The sequence below is a fragment of the Crocodylus siamensis genome, chromosome 12, assembly GCF_052110815.1.
Source record: "Crocodylus siamensis isolate JL-2025a chromosome 12, ASM5211081v1, whole genome shotgun sequence".
Classification (NCBI taxonomy): Eukaryota; Metazoa; Chordata; order Crocodylia; family Crocodylidae; genus Crocodylus; species Crocodylus siamensis.
In genome coordinates, this window is record NC_143406.1 from 20,316,469 (window position 1) to 20,337,181 (window position 20,713).

The 20,713-nt window shown below is 47.4% G+C and overlaps 1 protein-coding gene and 1 pseudogene across 1 annotated transcript; both read left to right on the forward strand.

Moving 5' to 3' along the window:
• Positions 1–504: 504 nt before the first annotated feature.
• LOC149854741 (uncharacterized) lies at positions 505–2,678 on the forward strand (annotated as a pseudogene).
• An 8,892-nt stretch (positions 2,679–11,570) lies between these two features.
• LOC149854742 (hemoglobin subunit pi) lies at positions 11,571–14,775 on the forward strand. The gene is made up of 3 exons (XM_090023634.1): positions 11,571–11,734; positions 13,448–13,652; positions 14,503–14,775. The coding sequence occupies exons 1-3, from the start codon at positions 11,640–11,642 to the stop codon at positions 14,629–14,631; spliced, it is 429 nt and encodes a 142-aa protein (XP_089879760.1). The 5' UTR covers positions 11,571–11,639; the 3' UTR covers positions 14,632–14,775.
• The last annotated feature ends 5,938 nt before the right edge of the window (positions 14,776–20,713 follow it).

Below are 20,713 nucleotides of genomic sequence, written 5' to 3' on the forward strand. Positions count from 1 at the left end.
AAATAAAAATCCATAGTGTTAAAAACATTCTGACCTTTTGTGGTCTTTCAGAATTCTTTGCAATAGAAAAATTGATCTATTATTTTTCAGTAATCAAAAATCAAGTGAAGCCTAAGAGTTGACATTTTCCAAGGAGCAGTTGAGAACCACTGATCTAAAGGAATCATCCTTTCTCCCCTCACCTCTTACCTCCTTTCTCCTAGTTCTGTATCTGCACTTACATGTAACAAAACAGTTACCCAGAGACTGTGGCATTCATCCTGTGAATCAGTAAAAACACTTAAGACAGTGGGTGCATCTACACGTGTTTTATTGAGTAGACTAAATGGCTCCTCAATAAAGCATCAGCATCTACATGTGCACCATTATCAGGGCACAGTAGACTAATTAAATGCATATGTAGAGGGTGATACAGGCACAAATTGTCCCCAGTCAGCTGATCCATCAAGGGGCCAGACTCCAGCCTGCTTCAGAGCCACGTGGCTCAGCAACTTTAGGAGCCTCATGGCATGGGCAGCTCCTCCAGCACCCAATGCTCTGACCTGGAGCCTGCGGCTGTGCTGCCAAGGCCCCTACCAGCCTGGGCATGCCCCACCACTGCAGGCACCTGCCTCTGGATGTCACTACCTGGAGCCTGGGGCTGCACTGCCAAGGCCCCTGCCAGCTGCCACCATATTAGGCCCCACACCCACTGACACACAGAGACAGGGGGCCCAACTGGAGCCATGAGAAGGCAGCAGACTTCATAGCATTCTGCGGAGATGTAGAGGTCCAGTGGCAGTTTGGCCAGGCGACAAGGGCCAATGCCCATGTGTATGAGAACGTGGCCCAGCAGATGCAGAAGCACAGACACCAGTGGTCCCACCAGCAGTGCTCAGTCAAGGCCAAGACCCTAAGGGCACAGTGGGTCTGCATCTGGGACCACAACAGACTTTCCGCAAATCCATGCCCTTCCCACAGGAGCTGGACAGCATCCTGGACTTCACAGGACCTGGTGAGGCCTGACACCTGTTCTGCAGCATGGGCAGGGTGCTGGAGCCTGAGTTAGGGGCCACAAGCCAGAACTCTCTGGGGGAAGGCACCTCGGGGTTCTTGTACCAGGTCCTGGCACAGTCCCTGCCCTTGGCCTTACCTAGCAGCTTGGACAGCCCAGACCACCGCCTGCCCCAGCTATTCCAGCAGTGGCCCACTGACAGTGACAACAGGCTGAGGATGGCCCCTGTATGTGCCAGCTCCAGCTTGTTGCCAGGGGGAGCCACTGTCTGGGCAGCCACATGCTGTGTTACACAGCCCTCTGGGACACGGTCAGACAGACCTCCTTGCCGCAACCAAGGAAAGCATTTGACCACTGGGACTGGTTGCCACACCTGCCCGGTAAGCCTCACACAGGGAGGTAGGCTGATGGGGATGGGGCGCTGCAACTACTCATGGCTGTGCCAGCTCACCTGCTCACCTCAGGGCTGCATGCCTAGAGCCAGGGACCCAGCATGAGAGGGTGGGGGGCCTTTCCCTCCCTGCCTTGCCTGGCCAAACTCCCTGCCCACTCCAACATCTGATGGAGTTTCCCCCTCTGCCCCCCAACATGCAGGGGGACTGAAGGCAGTTCAGGACTTTACTGAGCACCGTGCAGGCTCCCAGCTGGGCAGCCAGGGCCCTGTCACTTGTGGAGAAACTCATTGATGGCAGCGGCAATCTCCTCAGCTACAGGGGTCAGGCACTCATAGCATAGGCAAACATACCTCTCCACGCAGTGGCACATATAGCAGAGAAACTTGGATTTGCCTGGGACACCCTTAAGCTCAGGGCCCCATGCCAGGCTCTTACCTGTGCCAGGGGAACCATCGTGATCAGCAGCAGCAAGGTGTAGTGGGTTGGGCAGCGCTCAAACAGCTCATCATGGCACGCCTTGGTGATTCTGACCAGAGGCAGGCTTGGGGCACAGCCCATGCACAATGGGGGCCCTGGCCCAGGGCACCTCTCCAGAGGAGGGGGCAGGGAGGCATCACCAGGTCTGTGTCGCAGGCAGCTCCTCACCCCTGGAACCTGGGTGCCACAGGCCCAGTAGCATGGGACCAAAATGCCTGGCCTATAGGGAGGAGAAGGAGGGGAGTTGCTCCAGAGCCACCACAGCAGCTGCTGGCAGGGGCCAGCCATGGCCTGGCCTAGGTAGGGTATGTGGAAAGGAAACTGCCTACAGCAAGCAGCAAGTGGCCTGCCTGCTCCCTCTGTGGAAGCAGAGAGAGAAGGCTCACTGGGCAGTCACCTGTGGAAGGGCCCACCTGGGCAACTTACCATGGTCCCTGGGCACTTGTGCACACGTGACTCTCGAACTGAGGGCAGGTGGCATACAGCCCATCTGTAGATGTTATCTCTGAAATGTTGCAAACTCACGAGGAGCCCCTCTGTCCTTGCTCTGCAGAAGAGCTGCTGGACATGGGGGAGACCCAACTGCTGCTAGTAGAGATGGGGCCTCAAGAATGCTGCCACTCTCTGCTGGTATGCTTTTCATGAGCTGGCTCAATGAGCACCAGAGCCAGGACCAGACAGCTCTCTTCGAGTGGCTGACCACCATCTCTGAGGCCCAGCTTGAAGAGAGTCAGGCCTGGCATGAGTCCCAGGAGATGGACCGGGTAGACTGCAAGGACCTCAGGGTGTTCCTCACCTTCCTTCAGAGGTAGATAAAGGTCCAGCTTGCCACGGTCCAATATGCAGTGGAGGCAATCAAGGATGACCAGCACATCCTTTAAACAATGCTGGTCCTGGCAACGTCTTTTGTCCTGCCTGGTGCCTAGGCCCAGGCCCTGCCCCTGGGCCCAGGTCATCCTGACAGCTGCCCATGGGCCTGCCTCAGGTCCCCTATTGGGCGTGGGAGGAGGTGCAGTGCCACCTGCAGTAGCCAGGGTCCCCAAGCCCTGCTCCAGATCCTGGCCCCCCAGCAGCTGGCCCCTGTCTCACCCACTTCCCACTGCTCGCCCCACCTCCATGTGACCCCTGAGTGGGAGTTGGCCATCGCAGTGCTGGTTCCTCGTGCTGGCCCTACTGGCCCCAGCCCCATGAAGGAAGAGGAGAGGGAGCGGCTGGAGTGTGCTGAACAGCAGCCACCCTTGTCCCTGGGCCAGCCCCCAGCCCACCACCCTCCACATGGCATCCAGACCCAATGTGGTGTCTGTGAAGGCTGGTGTACTGGGCATCTCCCTCAACACTCCACATCCTAGGTGCCTCCTCCCCACTGTTCCCCACCTGACAGTTGAAAACACATACTGTACACTAGGCACAGGCTCTTGGGATGGCATCCTGGAGGGCTGTGCCAGCAGGCTGCAGACTGCTCAGGGCCAGACAAGTGTGTGGCCAAAGAACACAGCATGGAGCAGCCTTTTACAGTGTGGGGCTGGTGGCCAGGATGCAGTGGCCAGCTGCAGCTGGAGCCTGGTGCTTCCCTTTCCTGCATCAGTGGGTCAGAGCAAGCCAGGAGCATCCCTGGCCGAAGCTGCTCCACCTGAGCTCAATTTGCTCTTATTACTGGGTGCACTTGGAGACTCTGTGACCAGATTCAGTTGCATTAATTGCATGTATGGAGTCACTTGTGGTTCAGTGGTTGAATCTTTATCTGCCCCACAGGAGACCTGGGTTCAATTCCTGGATGATTATATAAATACAGCCATAGAGGCACCAAATGTCTGGACTCCTGCTAACGTTTGGATTCTGTCTCAGTGGCCTAAAGGGAGGGATGAAAGGTCTGGGAACTTCTACTCCTCCAAAAATAACCCTCCTGCCTAGGCATATGCATTGAGGGTCTGGGTGGCCTGTTGTGCATTCACCATGATCTGGAAAGATCAATAGTTGCCAGTGCTCTGGGTAAAGAATCTCCTTCATCATGATCTGGTTGTTATTCACCATTCCTTTCTATTCCTGGATGTCGGACTCCATTAGAACTGAATCTTGTTATCCAAGACCTGATGTTATGGTCCATATGGATTACTGTGTAGTTTGGTTTCAAGTCTGATTTAGCTTTTCTCATGGAATACGTTACCCGATGAATTGACACCTTTGTCTGGACTATTAATGAAACATTGCTTTCCCTGACAACTCTTTTGCTGCAACTTCTCTCATCATTCATGCTTTACAGTCAGGAATTTTAAGTGGGAACAGACAGTTATCAGTGATGATGCTAGAAAGGGGCCTGAAAATCACTTGGATACATTGCATGAAAATTCCTTTCCATAATTTGCTGCATTCAGCTCTTTCAAAAGAGACTAAGAAGTCCTCTGTGCTATAATGTGATATACCCTTATTGTGGGTTTCACTGAGTAGAGTCCCCTCACAAAGACTGCATACAGAAATGAGTAGCTAGGGCGGAGCAGGTAAATGAACGCAGACTACTTGCTGCTCTGCTTGGTCATTCTCTGTAAGGCTCATCATGATAACAACTGTAGCAGGAGTAGATGTCACTCGAGTGAGCCAGTTGTGTTAAGAGTGATTAAAAACAGGCATGTTATCTCAGCAGAGCATTCTTCATGCTCCAAAAGTGGTCAGCTGTACTAAAATTTCTCAACTTGGCTTCTACTAAGCAAGACACTATTTTTCACAAATTACAGAAGTGACAAATTACAAATGACAAATTACAGAAGTGTGTCATTTGCAACTGTAAGAGACTATGTTAAACAAAGAGCTGTATAAAACCTTCGGGAACGTTTTCCTCTTTGTAGATTAGGTTTCCAAAACGTAGTAATCCCAAATTTCTTTACAGCTGAGAGTAAATATATATTTTATTGCAATCAACTGAATAAGGCAAATATCCTGTACTAAAACTGAGTTAACTTACACTGCTAAAGAGAAGATCCTCTATCAGTATATGAATCAATTTCATTTTGAAGTGGATACATAAGACTCTTACCTGATTCTGTCTTCAAAAACAAGAAATAAAATCCATTTGTTTTTCTGGAAGCTTGCCCTTCGAATAAAATGGTGGTGGTAAAAGAGAACCTAATCAATACTATACTCTCTAAATACAGCAAACAGGATTTTTCTTACTCAGTATTTGTCCAATTCAATATTCAGTATCTTCAGAAGCTAAGTAGGACAGAAAAACATTTTGAGATTCCAGCACTAGTTGCTAAATCAGGCCATTCATTGGCTGCTAAGGGCTACAAAATAATGCAGCCCTTTCCCATCCTATCCAGGCTATGAAGGAGCCATAAATAACAAAGTAAATTTTATTTTATTTTTTAGCACAGAATACTAATACAGAACTACTTGACTGACAGAAGTTTGCTGTCATCAGTTGCCATTTGCTTTTTGTAGTGAACAGAAATGGCATCAAATTTAATTATATATCTCTGTAAAAAAGGTTCTTCTTGAATAGGCTTCACTGTGCCAATATACTCAGTAAAATCCAGTTTATTTACAACCTCATCTTTGGTTACAGACAATGCAACAGAAACATACCATAGTGTGATAAGAATCAGTATATGCTTCTAGCTACATATTATACCTCTGTTGCTATATCTAAATATGAGTATATAAATAGACAAACATTTAGATACTATAATAACATAAAAAGTTCACACAGGGCATGTATACATCACCCTATGGCAACGTTGTTACTGCATCATGCTTTAGTACTTCCGTTTAGTACTTTTGGAAGTACTAAAGTATGGTTCAGTAACCACCCATATTACACTGTGCACATGGTACACGGTTAGTTTTCGCCACTATTTCACTATAGCGGCACAGTAAAACAGGGGAGTGCGCCACTATGGCCGAGTAGCTGCTGATCACGTGTAGACCTATGTAGCCACAGTGCATCGCTACGATGACATAGGGTAATATGTAGATGTGCCCCCACACACTTTATAAATATTTGAACCAATATACAAACACTATGATAATATATATGTAACATACATAGAACATGTAAAGGAATAGTTTTCCCATCTCTTTATCCCCTTGTACACACACACAATACTGTTTGGCATCAAAGAAGCTGTCTAATTTGGTTACTTGAAACCTGGCATGTGCAAAAATCTTTATATCATGCATAATGTTCTACCTTCTCAAGAAAAGATATATTTGTAATGTGCTTTGAGGAGCCAGCATGCTCTATATTATAAATTATCATCATAGCTCAGGCTGCACTTTTTGCAGCCACAGTATCTTTAACAAAACTTATTTCTTGGACCCCAGAAGAATTATCCTAGTTCTATATACAGATGTAATCTAAGATGCATGCAAAGAAAGACTTTTTATTGCTTTCCATATATCATCTAGTCTGGCCTCCTGCATAAAACAGGCCATAGATCCTTGAGTATCATTATTCCTGTTTTACAAGTGGAAAACTTAGGCAACAAAAAAAGGTATGTGCAACAGCAGGTGGTCAAAAGCTGGTCTTCTATGTCAGAACATACCACCTTAACCACTTGGCCATTCTTCCTCTCTGAAGCATGTCAGAGGGAGGACACTATCTAAAAATAGAATCATAGGATGTAGGAAAACCTCAAGAGTTCAGGGAGATCTCTGAAAGAGAAAAATGCAGCATGGTGGTAACTGGCTCTGCTATGTGGTGCCTCATAGAGCTCCTGCCACCACCTCCATTGTAGGCTTTGTCTGTGGCATGTGGGTGAATTTCTCCCAATGCTTTTCTGTTTTTTTCTGGGACATGTTGGTAATTCCATGAAAATTAAATTTGCGTTTCCTGGCTGAGCATCTAAGTTTCAAATACATCAAAGTTTATTTGTCCAATGCAAATGTAGCTCCTAGCCTTGTAACTAGATAGTCTTTCATTGTCTGATCAATTTCTGTAGGACCCCTGCCTCACTTAGTGTGCAGACTGGAAACAGCATACCAAATGAAGTAGCAGTCCTGCCATTGCCTGTCTCTGTGCCTAGGTCATATTCTGCTTTCAATATTACCATTGAAATAAATGGAGTAATCCCTGAGTAACTGTAGTGTGATTAAGAGCAGAATTTGGCCATCAGCATGCAGGTTATAGTGCACAGTGAGTAAGGAATAGGACCACTTATTGAATGGTAAGTGTACAGAAATATTATATTTAATATATGTCTGAAAACATGACTATTAAAATAAACTTGTATTTAATTTCCATAGAGAAAATAAATGCTTTAATTCTTGCCTCAGAAATTGCACAGTATGCAGCTATCTACGTAGGATGTTTAATTTCTATGAGTTGCTTACAACTAAATGCTTTACTCTGTCTAGTTTGTCATTAGATAAGGCAGGGATCCCTACAGACTTATATGTAATCAAAGGCTGTGTCATACTACATCTGCACAAATGGGTGGATTTAAGGTAGCCTGGCTTGTAAGTACACTGTAGTGCATATTAACATATATATGTATGGGGTATTTTAAAAGAAATAAACACAGTAGGTCTGAAATAGGATTTTATAGAGGAGGAGGGTATTGCTAATCCTATTTTAAAGATTGCTATTCTGATTTTAAAGATTGGGAAACTGAGGCATAGAAAGAGGAAATGGTTTGCCCAAGAGAACAACGAAGAAGAAAACTAAGATCAAAAAGTCCCAGTCCAGTGTTGTCTTCTCTAAATGATATCCCAAGGGAAACAATATGCTAACACGGAGTGGCTATGTAATACAAAGAGCCAACATGAAGTTAGGCTTGCATGCCAAAAAGTTTTAAATTTCTTGTGTATTTTATTTGGAGAGGCCCTAGGTTGTCACTGCTTTATGTAGAAGACCATGCACTGAGTCTTAAATTTGGAGTCCACTGCCCAGCCACAGTAGTTTCCCCAGACTTTCCCTATGGCAACTATTCCAGGTCATGAGTACTAGGAAGCATAAATACAATCCTCTGGTTTGTTCCTATCAGTTCCTGATGTTCCCTGACACACACACATTCCCAGAATGTTCTTACATCAGATCCCTTGTATGGTTACAGAAAAAGAGACTGGATTTGCCCCTGAATTCACAAAGTTTTCCATGTTACATGGCACATTGAAGTTGGCATAAATGTTTAAGCATCATCAGTCTCCTTAGCATTAAATTATGCACTGAATTGGATCAGGGTTTCACATAAGCCTCTCTTCTATGCAGAGTGAAGCAGAGCCCATGGCATTTCTGGCACTGATACTAACTTAAACATCTGGGCAGTGCTACCTCCTTTAAGTGAAGATGGAAGCAATTGTTATCTGGAAGGAGCTATCATCATTCAAAGCCCACTTTGCAGGGACAAAGAGCAATTTTCAGAGGTGTTTGTCTTTGCTCAGGTAAAACTCATTCCTTCTAGAATACCACTTCTCAGTGAGATCTATTTCCTGCCAACTTCCATATGCCTCTTTGCTACCAAGTCTCTGAAATGTTTGGTGCAAAAGTGAAGCATTTGAAGAGTCAGGAACAACTGCAGACAGAGCAGAATGGTAACAGTAAGAGCATCAACCTCCACTGCATTAATTGCTATTTCTGTGGCTTCAGCTGTCATACAGAGTCCTCCACCTGATAGACAGCCTCCCTCCCCATTAATTATGTCATGGACACCATATTATTGTCTGCTGCCATCTGCTAGCTGATCCTCACTTGCTCTTGCATGGACCCAAAGTCCTCCTACCCTTCTCCTTTCTGAAATCCCATTTCAGATCTACAGACACAATTGTCTGCACTAGGATAGGTACTAAGTCTAGGCACCAACATTGAGCTGACTTGCAGCAGAGCAAGAAACATTTGCAATAGAGGACCAAACGCTGCTGTTACAGGCAAATGCAGCCAGTGTTTGCCCAGCTAGATTGGGGAAATCTGGACTCATGACTGCAGAGTGGTCTAGCTGTGGTTTCAACCTAGAGTAAGCAAAACCAGTCCAGTCTCTCTTCTCAGCAGTGCAGCAAATGTACATGGGGACATGGGGGTTGTACATTATAACCAAACAGTGAAGAAATCAGCAGCATAGGCAAGCACTGTTAGGTCATCCTGGTAGAAGGCCCAACTGACACTAGTGCCTTATGTGCAATACAGTAATCACACCAGTGCTTTTACATTAGGGGGAGTTTTCCTTATTCTGGAAAAGCCCTGAAACCAGTGTCCCAAATACTGCTAGATCCCAGGAAGGTGCCTCCTTTATACACAGTTATCTTATCAATGAAGCAGTAGCCTTTGCTTTAAGTAACACTGGATGCATCTACACGTGTAGTTATGCATGCCTAAACTTAATGTGCCTTTGTTTAAGGTGCATTAAGGCGATTTAGGCATGCTTCTATATGTAGACATGCTAATGTGCATTAACGCACATTAAATTTAGGCTGGCGTAGCTAAGTCGCATTAGCACACATGCAGCCACACTAATGTGCATCAGTGCAGTGCATTAATGAGCATTAAGTGTTTACACGTGGGCTAATGCAACTTAACTATGCCAGCTTAAATTTGGTACTTGCTTTAAGCAGGTAACAAATTTAGGTGGGATTAGACTAAAATTGCCATTTTAAAGGCATATTGAGGGTGTGCACATATGGGCACATGCCCTTAATGCACTTTAAAAATGGCAATGTTAGGCTAATCCTGTTTGCAGGGGCCACATGTAGACAAGCCCACTGGGTTTAAGAGTTCACAGCTTAGTGGGTTACCTCACGAAGAATGATGCCCCAGATACAAAGGGGTTCTTGAAACAGAACTGTTTTAACAGACCTGATCTTTAAACAAAAGAATTGGAGATATTTCCCCTGGGATCTCTAAACCAATAATGATAGGTACAAGGGCTGATAATGAATAGGGAACACATTACTCTAGGTCAGGGGTGTCAAACTCATCTTGTGCCCTGAGCCAGATCTGACTTGTGGAGCTCTTTGCAGGCTGGAACTGGCTCAGGGCATGAGAAAGCTGCCACGGAACATGCTGTGGTAGCAGCTCCAGATCAAAACATGTAGAGCTGCAGCTGCCACTACTGCATGCCCCATGCTGTAGTAGCAGCTCCAGTTCTAACTCCAGCACAGGGTACATGGCAGGGGCTAGTGACCAGGAGGTAGGACCTCAGCAGTGGCAACCAGCAAAGCAGCCAGAGCATGACCTCACTCAGCCTCCTGCCATAGATCACCATTTTATGGCAGACCACTCCTCCTGGCCACATTGGTAGTCCAGCTGGCTGGATAGATTGGTTCAGCGGGCCAGATCCCACCTGTGAGCCATATGCTTGACACCCCTGCTCTAGATATGCCTGGTTCATTGCTCTCCCTCTAAAGCATCCATTCCTGCCACTGTCAGAGACAGGATACTAGGACAGATTAACTATTGGTCTGACACAGTATGGCACTTCTTATGTTCTTAGAAGTGGACTGTATTGCACCATTCTATAGCTCCTTCAGAAAGCTCTTCAGATATCACTTACTACTGGAAAGTAGCCACCTCTAAAGGAAAATGCAGCTGGCAAGGCCTGACCTGTATTTTTCAGTCAAAATACTGCAGTGGCACAGTCACAGAAAGAGAGCATGGGTTTCCTCTCTGCAGTCATAGAAGCACCCTTCTGTAGAGCAGTATTTATCTGGGGCTGTGTATGGCTGCTTCTTGTTTGCACAGTGATTCTAGATGTGAGTCAGCCTTTTCCTTCCTCATTCATTCCCCCATCATTCTTATGTTTTCCTGTCCTTGGACTTCAAAGCAGAGACCACCATTCTTAGTTTTCCAAGTTCTTGGACTTCAAAACAGGGACCATATTTTTTCTGTTTATGTACATCAGATATATAGATATCTCAATCCTGATTGGAGCCTTGAGTGCTGTCTCACAAAAATGGTTAAAAAGAATAATAACTGTATAGCGAAGAATGAGAGACCTGAACTCTGCCAATGTTCCAGAGAGATAGCTAGGTCTAGGAAGCAAATTCTGGGAGCCAGTTATTTTACTACATAAGGAATAGTCCAGATACTACAGGTAAGAAGCAATGTGCATGCACATGCACACATGTAAAATAATACTTTGCGCACACACTGAATTCTACAAGATACACTGCTCTGTGTGTGGGGCTGTGTAGCACGTTATTACTGTTGCTGTTTATATAAGGTGTCTGTAGTAATGTACGTTTTTAATGATACCACATGATAAAGCCATTGTAGAATTAGTTACAAATTATTTTGCAGGAGCAACAAAGGTACAAATCCTGGTAGAATTGAACTCAATGGCAAAACTCCCAAGGACTGCAAAGGGGTTTCAACCAGTCTTTGTTTAACACACCCAATCTGTCTCCAGATATGATATGGAAATGAGCTCCTTATGAAATAGCAGTCTTCTCATTAGTGTCTGAAATGTCTAATCTGTAACTACTACCATGCACTGCCTCATACTCACACCTGTGAGGCTGTAGAATTAATAGTAATGGTTATTTCTTTTCAAGTTGTACAGTGTGTCAGTGACTCTCCCAGCCTCTGTGTTAAGATGTAAGAAGCTGATAAAACCCAGAATGGAACCCAGTGCATGGACCCCCTACAGAAGGAGCCATTGTTCCACAGGGAGATAAGATAACCCCACCTCCTTGGGTGGGCCCCAAGAGTGACCAATAACAGTGGACAGCAGCCAAGCTTTGCTCTCTCTTTCCCCTTTATATTTGCAGCTGCAAAGTCAATCGGTTCACAATTGTTCTGAATTTTCATCATAGGAAGACTTTGATCTCAAAACTCCAAAACTCTCACAATGACTCTGACTCAAGCTGAGAAGGCTGCTGTGGTTGCTATTTGGGGAAAAGTGGCTTCTCAAGCTGATGCCATTGGGGCAGAATCACTGGAGAGGTAAGCAGTACTGCATTTTTGCTTAGTTGCTTTTGGGCCTAACTGTGACCTCTGGTATAACTAGGTCATTAGAGTTACTTTAGGGCAAAATGAATGTGAAATCAAGATAAAACTTTGCTTTGTTATACTCTGTAGACCAAGTTTACCACTTGTGTATATGAGCCCAGCAACACGGACAATTCCAGAACTGGATTTATTGTGGTAAATGTGGGCCTGTTGCGCACAGTCCTACCAGAATAAGAGCTAAGGTGGGCTGGCTGTTGGATAACATGCTGAGGGCATATTTTAAAGTGTATCCTTCAGACATCAATGATTATGTTCCTGGGCTTTCTTGCAGAATAAGCAACATAAAAATTACAAATAGAATGTAGTAGAGTTCTATAGAAATTGTTCTAAAAACCCTTACACTGTAACAGAAAATGATACTTCCCATCAAAATCTATTACATTTTCAAAACCCTATGGTAAGAATATAGTTTCCTATTCAGCTCTATTGGACTTTCCCAGGATAACAGCTGAGAGGAGTCCATAATGTCTAATACAGGCAAGGAACTCCACACAGTGATTAATACCCAGCTCATGCCATGTCCTAAGGTTATCATAATTATAAGCAGAGCATGTAAAGAAGTGGCAAGAATATAGAATTTGTTAGGTGTGTAATGTGCAGCTTTAGTTGGCAAGTGCTGGACCTTGCTGGAAGAGTGACAATATACTGGAAAATCAATCAGGTAGCTGGAATCATGTCTCAGTGTTCTGTTTGATGTGTAACATACATAGGAGAAAATGTTATCTTCCTATAAGAATGTGTATCACCTCAAACCAAGTGTGACTATTAGGTGACTGAAAGATCTATTTAAATATAACTAGATAGCCTTTTGCTGCCACAATTGGGAAACTATACATGAATATGTTAGGTACACTACTTTCCTCCACACCTCCAATTTCAAATGAACCATGTTGAAATTTGGGAACAACCTCTTCTATGATTGGAGAGATTTGTGTTCTTTTCAGTAGAAATACACCCAAATTTACTTAACTTAGTTGGCACAAAAGGAGGGAAAGAACCTGGCAGCTGATTCGAGTTGTCTTGAATTCTCCAGGAGATATTTTTTGAACGTTTGTGTTATTTATAAGCTAATTTTAAATGTTCTGATGATCCTTTATGGATTTATAGTACCATGTATAGCAATTAAAGCAAGGATTTGGGATCATGAAATATTTCTGTATAAATTAATTCTAAAGGTTCATACTCTACTAGTTAGCCTCAGGAACTGCAACTTGTTTCCACTGGAGAAAACAAAATACCAAAGGTGCAGGCAATTTTGTGGGGGAGTTAGGATATTTAGTCCAAAAAAGAAAGTAAATGTAAAATACCAGTCCATTTCAAGATTTAAATGTAAACTAGGTTACTTAAACTCACTTGAAAAGGAGGAACCAAATTCCACACTTGTATAACTCTAGTGACTTTTTTGGTACACCACGAATAATTTGGCCTGATGTCACTGTTTGCTTAGGACAAAGAAATCATGCTATATGTTACTCAAATATAATTGCACATGTGGACTAGTAAACGTCCTGTAACATTTGTACTAGAGCAGCAGGCACAAGTGTTTGTCCTTTACAGGAGCTGGGGCTACAGCCCTATTTCTCAAGGCTGTTTCAGGTGTTCAGTGCAGTTTCCATTCCTGAAGCCATTTCTGATTTTCTCTTCCAGGCTTTTTTCAAGCTTCCCCCAAACCAAAACCTATTTTCCTCACTTTGACCTTAGCCATGGTTCTGTGCAGCTTCGTGGCCATGGCTCCAAGGTCTTGGGTGCCATTGGGGAGGCTGTCAAGAACATTGATGACATTGAAGGTGCCTTGGCCAAGCTTAGTGAGCTGCATGCCTACATCCTCAGAGTTGACCCTGTAAACTTCAAGGTGAGTGAATGTCCAGAGATAGAGGAGAGAGGGTCTGTGGATCTCTGGCTTAGACAATGCAAGCCACTTAAGTGGGTGGACTTCTCCATACAGCACAATAGAGCTAGGCCTTGCAATTCAGAGATGAAGGTACTGTATTTTCATTCTGAGCCTTGGGAGTGAGGCTGCAACTTCACTCTCACCAGTGAGGCTATGTAGTCCTTAAGTTGCTTACTTCTGTACTTGCTAAATCTCCTGCCTTTAGTGGGGTTGCCTGTTTCTGATGTGCTTTCATAGGTTGAGCACTGGGTTAGAAGTCAAAAGCTCTGGGTTCCAAGCGCAGTGATGCTACTGGAATACTTTGCAAACTTAGGGAAGTCGTATCATCCTGTCTGTGCCTCCTCCAATTTTTAAACCAAGATTAATTGTTTTCCTGCTCTAGTTCAGAGAGGAATTAATTCAGGGAAGTCCTATGTTCTGAGCTATACATGAGGTCAGACTAGATGCTTGCAGTTGCCTTTTGGCTTTGTAATCTATGACTCTTCATCATATGAATATAGGAGAATACTACTGACTCTCCATGGCTAGGTGACCTAAGATTCCCAGGGGATTCATGCTTACTTTGTATTTCCCTTTTGTGGAGTGGGTGGGGTCTTTTGCACAAAGACAGTATTAAGCAATGATTTTTCTTCCATGCACAAGGAATTAAAGGCACATTTCTCAGCAAGTAGGTCATGTCAGCCCCAGGTAGCATGACAGATGGGAACATCTGTTTCTCTAAAGGCAGAGTCCTGTTCTGTCATCTCCCTGCTCAGAGGACTGTGATTTCAGGCAGTTCCATTGAATTTGTTTCTATCCTCTTCTCTTGCAGCTGCTTTCCCACTGCATCCTGTGCTCTGTGGCTGCTCACTACCCCAATGACTTTACCCCTGAAGTTCATGCTGCATGGGACAAGTTTCTGTCCAAGGTTTCCTCTGTTCTGACTGAGAAATACAGATAAACTACTTCTTCAGAGTGAGAGATGTGCTCCTGCAGCGGGCCATGGCAGCAGAACTTGGGAATACACTACCTTTGCCTTGTGTCCTTTGTGAATTCATAGACCTGGGTCCTGTCCTTAAAAAAATCAATAAATACTCCAAATGTATGCCATTGTCTGTGTGCTTGAATTGTTTGTCACTAGCTCCATTCACACAATATTACTCATGTTGAAAAGTGTTCTTACATTTTATGTTATAGGTTTCAGGGGCTGGGGTTTGTATACAGTGTCTGTATACAAATACTTCTCTTTATCCTTCTCTTTATCCATCATACAAGATCAAGGGCATATTGAACTGAAAAGACAGGCAGCACATTTATAAACCAATTCAAGGGAACACATGTTTGCACAACAAAACTATAAAACTCATTGCTATAAGATCATGTGGAAAAAATACCTCATGGAGGTTGAACTAGATCAGTTTTGATGTCCTTTCCAACTCTGTGATTCTCACTGAAGCCACTAGGTCAGTGGGATCTGCATATATGATGACAAGTCATTTACCTTATGATGTCAAATCTAGAGCTAAATTAAATAGCAAATATTTTTGAGGCATAAAACTCTCCTGGTAGGGAACAAGTCAAGCTCTGATGAGAGGGGCAAAGAAAAACTCCCAGATGGGCAGGCTACTCCAGAATTAATACTAGGTAGGGATCCCTGTGCCCTTTCCTGAAGCAACTGGCACTGGCCACTCCTGGAAGCAGGTACTAGGCTACCTTGGCTCAGTCAGACTGGCAAATTCTCAGAGCTCTGCAGATGCATTACCTGCACAGATAAAGTCACTGGATTGTAAGTGCAGCAGGCATTCAGAATAAAAGTAGAGAGTTATTTTTTAGCAGGACTTCAAATCCTACTTCTGCAGAAAAGCCAGGGATATAAAGGAGAAAGGTTTTTGTCTCTAATGCAATCCTTTCCCCATTTTTTCCAACCCAGTAGGCAACAAACTGACTTCCTTAACACAGGCAAGGAATGAGACATTCCAGGACATGACTGTTGTTAATTTTGATATCCTGGGAAAGATGCTGAGTCACATGGCATCAGATGCATACTGGAGTGCCTTTTGACAGCCCCTACTGCTAATATGCAGTTCACAGAAGCCCAGGTCAGGCTGCAGACCTGGTTTCCGGAAATGAAGACTTAGAGTAGGGTAGGGACATTTGTAACATTTGAAGCACTTCAAAGTGCAGCTGCAGCCAAGCGTGCAACAGGGGGCTGCTGCATCCTGCCAGCTGTGCCAGCTGCATTTTTCTTTAGAGGTGGCTACCTTCTAGTGGTAGGTCATATGTGAAGAGCTTTCTGAAGGAGCTATAGAGAGGTTGCAATACAGAGGCTGCAATACAGTCCTGCTCACTACGGCTGTGCAAAACAGCACCATTTTATTTTGATGTCCTTTTCGTTGTTTCAAAGGGGCAGTGTTTCATTTCATCATTTTGTTTCATTTCAAAGCACTGTTCCATTTTGTTTCACCGAAACTGCCTTGCTGTTTCGATGTGTTTCTCCCATAGGCTATAATGGGGAATCATGAAAATGCCTAAAACGTTGTCATTTCTTGACTGATTTGAATGAAAATTGCATGAATGGTAGCCCCTTCTGAGGGTATGATGCCTGCTAAGTTTCAAGAAGATAGGTGAAGAGATTTCTGGGAAACTGCACCTCAAACAGTTCAAAGCAGAACTAGTGACACTTGCAGACAGCTTCCTGTCATCCAGTGCACAGATCCTGGGGACCGCACTCCCAGGAGGGCTGCAAGGCTGTGTGGGACTCCTCCTAGGTGTGTGGCTCCTCTGATCTGTGCACCAGATGAGAGGAGGCTGCCACTGCTGCGTAGGACCGGCACTGGGTGCTGCTGCTGGCGCTAGGTAGCAGCAACAGCCTCCTGTCATCTGGCATGCAGATCCGGGGACCTGCACCCCCAGGAGGGCTGCGGGGCTGTGCCTGACTCCTCCCAGGGGTGCAGGACCCCAGATCTGTGCACCGGATGACAGGAGGCTGCCACTGTTGCTGGGACCCATGCCTAGGTCTGGGAAGACTGCTGCTGCTGCTGGTCCCAGGCAGCAGCAGCAGCCTTCTGTCTGCATGCAGATCTGGAGGCTTGCAGCTCAGGGAGGAGTCTGGCAGTGCTGGCAATCAGGGAGATGGGAAGTCCCATGTTCATCTGCACTTCTTCTGTTTCCAGAGGAGATGGAGGGATGCTCCATGAGAACAGAGATGGAGGGCACAGGAGGGTGGTTACAGACAGTCAGCTCTACTCAGTCTCAGGCACTGTTGCTTACTCTGGCTCTGCTCTGCACTCTGCCTCACCCCAACTTCCTGAGGGACACTGCAACCTACAGTTCCACTCCTGACTCCAATCCTCCTGCCCATGCTGGGGTAGTGGAGCTTATTGAATGTGTGCTCTGACCTCTCAGAGCCACTTTCTCGGACTGCCCTCTGGCCAGAACTAGGAGAGGTGCATGGCGCTGAGGGGCATGGGGCTTCCAGTTTCTTTAATTCTGACAGGGGAGCACACAGCTGAGGACCAGGTACAGGTCCCCTCCAGGCTCAAAGTCCAAAGGAAGGCTTGGCCATAGCTGGAGCCCTCTGATATGGAGGACACCTCCCCCTCAAGACCACCACACAGGGGGAGGGAGTAGCCTAGCTGGCAGGGGCCTCCCTGGCTGCACCTGACACCCCACCCCCAGGAAAGATCAAACAAGTGATTCTTGTGGAGGAGCTTTTGGGGCTGCTGGACAGCCCTGAGCAGGAGCCCATGGAGGAGGCCCCTCACACCACTGGCCAGGGTCCATCCTGTGAGACCACAGGCCCCAAGGCTAAGGCTGACCCAATGCAAGGTCCATCAGTGGAGCCCTTTCCCTCCAATGATCTAGGGGAGATGAGGGTCCTGGGGCTCACTCCAGTGAGTTCTGAGGGAGAAAGTCCCCTCTTCCAAGACCCCAAGACAAGCACTGATGCCACCCCGGTGCCTGACGGGTCTTCTCCTCCCGACTCCCAGTCAAACCCCGCTACTAGCCCGCCCAGTGGTCCCACCCACAGGTGGTTGGGGTGGCATTCCCCGGACCAACAGTCGATCTTGCCAGGGACACCATGCAGCCCTCACAGGGTTCCAGCTATGGCCTGCCATCTTGTGAGGGAACCCTGCCCCTACCCTTACCCCTGCCCCCATCTCAAGGGGATGCAGAGCTCTCCCAATCCCAGCCAGAGTCCAAGGTCTTAGCGGACTGGGGGGTTCAGACAGTACCTAAGGAGCCAACTGAACCCCAGGACCAGGAGGAAGATGCCCAAGAACCGGCAGGCTCTGTGGAGCCTGCAGACTTCTCAGTCCCGGTGGTCTTTAGGGATGAGCTACTTGTATCTCTTGACCGTGACTACACCTGTCAGTCCACCAGCAAAGTACAGCTCGCCTTGGACTGCTGGAGAGATTTTGACAGCATCCTCACCACTGCAAGGGCACTGACAGGGGAAGGCAAGGGGTCCAAAAGCTGCAATGCCCAGATCTATAGGCAGGCCCACAGTTTCATAGATGCCCTCTATACTTATGGGAGGGCACTGTGTGAGCCGATGGGCCTCACACTGGGCATTGAGAAGCATGAGTCCCCTGCTAAACCATCCACTCCACCCCATCAGCCATGAGGTCATTTAAGATTGCAACCCTCAATGTCCACAGCTTAAGGAAGGGTCTCTGGAGATGCCAGGTGCTCTCCTTCCTTCAGGACAGAGGGTACCCCGTGGTATTCTTGCAGGAGGCCCTGACAACTGCAGCCAACAAGCCTAATTGGCAGCTGGAGTGGGGAGGCAGGGTCTTTTTTAGTCACCTCTCGGCCACCTCTTGCAGGATGGCCACCCTGTTCTCCCCAGGCCTGCAGCTGGAGGTTCTCCAGGATGTTGAGGTGGTGCCGGGCCACCTGCTGCATCTTTGGGTCCAAGTGCAGGGGCTGGTCCGGAACCTTCTGAATGTGTACACCCCTTGCGAGGGACCTGGAGTTGGCGGATTTTTTCTGCCAGGTGGCCACTTACATTAGTACTGTGGCAGGACGCGACCTAGGGGTGCCGTGAACTCCTCTAGTGCCCCCTACCTACCGTGCCAAATCGGGTTCAATGCACCCTCGCTATCTCACCCGTCACGTCTTTGATGGTAATATTGTTAAAGGGAGGCTGCCTTTCTACCCTCTTTGGCACAGTGCCTTGAGATGTCCCAGTCTGTGCCCTGCCTTCAGTGACACGGTACACCCAAAGCTCTGGGGCCTGTCTCCCGTGCTCTCGCCCGCCCTGGGACCTTGCCTTGCGATCCCCACCCACACTGGGGCCTTGCCTTGCGATCCCCTTCCTGCACTGGGGCCTTTCCTCACAATCCCCACAATCGAGGCTCAGGTAGCCATAGCCGTGCCTGGCCCCCGGACTCCCTTCTTGGGTCTTGCACCCCCTGGGCTCCTTACAGTTGAGGCTCATGTGGCCGTAGCCATGCCTGGCCTCCAGACCCCCTTCCTGGGTCTTGCGCCCTACTGGGGCTTCTCGCCTGCGGCCGCACTGGGGCTTTCCCCGCAATACTGCCCACACTGGGGCCGGGGTTGATATACCCCAAAACGCAGCGCCGGAACCCCCACGCTACTGGGAAGCTCCTATGAGGCCTCCTCCAACCCCTACAGCCTCACCCGGTCCTCCGGTCTTACACAACTACAAAACAGAAAACTCACAGTCCTGTGTTATAACTTAAATTCCAAGCCCACTGCCTAACCTTCATTCATATCGCTATCAGGGTTTCCTCCACCCAGTATCATCAAGCTGACACTGCTCAGGCCATCAGGCTTTTCTGCTCTGCCTCCTCCTAGCAGAGCTCCCTCTTCCTTGGCTTCCAGAAGGGAACTGACTCTGGCCTCAGCCTGGCTTGTTTATATAGGCCAGGCCCTGCCCCCTTCTGGTCAGCTGACCAACCTGTGGTTGCCCCGGCAACTGGCACCTGTAACTCTTTCTAGGAGCAGGGCACTTCAATGCCCTGCGACAGCACCCTCAACCCTCTTGAGTGCCTGGTCCTTGGTGGGAACTTTAACGTTAACCTAGACGCGTGAGACTGGTTGAGCAGGGAGCAGAACCAAGCCACAGGACCAGTCGGACAGTGGGCCACCACTGGCAGACTAGTCCCTGGTGGATGTCTGGCATGCCCGTCACCCTACCGGTCCCCCTGCCTCCACCTATGTGAGGGTGGGGGAGGAGTAGGCATGACACTCCCAGTTGGACCGGCTTTATATCTCTGCGTTGCACTTTGCCCAGGCCCACTCCTCTGGCATCTGGCTGACTCCTTTCAGCAATCACTACCTTGTCTGGACCCTGGCCATGCTAGGACCTAGGCATCTAGGGTCGGCCTACTGGCATTTCAATGCCAGTCTGCTGGAGGATGTGTGCTTCAGGGAGGCTTTCCAGGAGTTCTGGCTGGCCTGGTGGGAGCAACAGGCAGCTTTCCCCTCAGCTCGGAGATGGTGGGATATGGGGAATGTGCGCATCTGGCTTTTTTGCCACAGCTATACTCGGGGGCATACCCAGCCGATGGAGGCAGTTCGGGAGCAGCTCGAGCAAGAAGTGCTGCAGCTGGGTAGGTGCCTGGCTACTGACCCAGCCAACCCATCCCACTGCAGAGAGAGTCAGGAGAGGCGGGAAGAGCTTCATGCTCTGGACGACAATCGTGCCCATGGTGCATTTGTCCGCTCATGCATCCAGCTCCTTCAGGATATGGACTGCAGTTCCCACTTCTTCTATGCCCTGGAGAGGAGACAGGGAGCCAAGAAGACATCACCTGCCTTCTGGCGGACGATGGCAACTCCCTCATGGATCCAGGAGAGATGTGCCAGCGCGCACGAGCCTTCTACAAAGAGCTCTTCTCCCTGCATCTGACGAACACCAAAGCCAGTCAGGCCCTGTGGGAGGGACTCCCACAGGTCAGTGCGGGTGACAGGGACTGGCTGGAGGCTCCTCTCACTTTGGCTGAGTTTTTGGCTACCTTCTGCCTGATGTCTGGCAACAAGGCACCAGACATTGATGGGATGACCACAGAGTT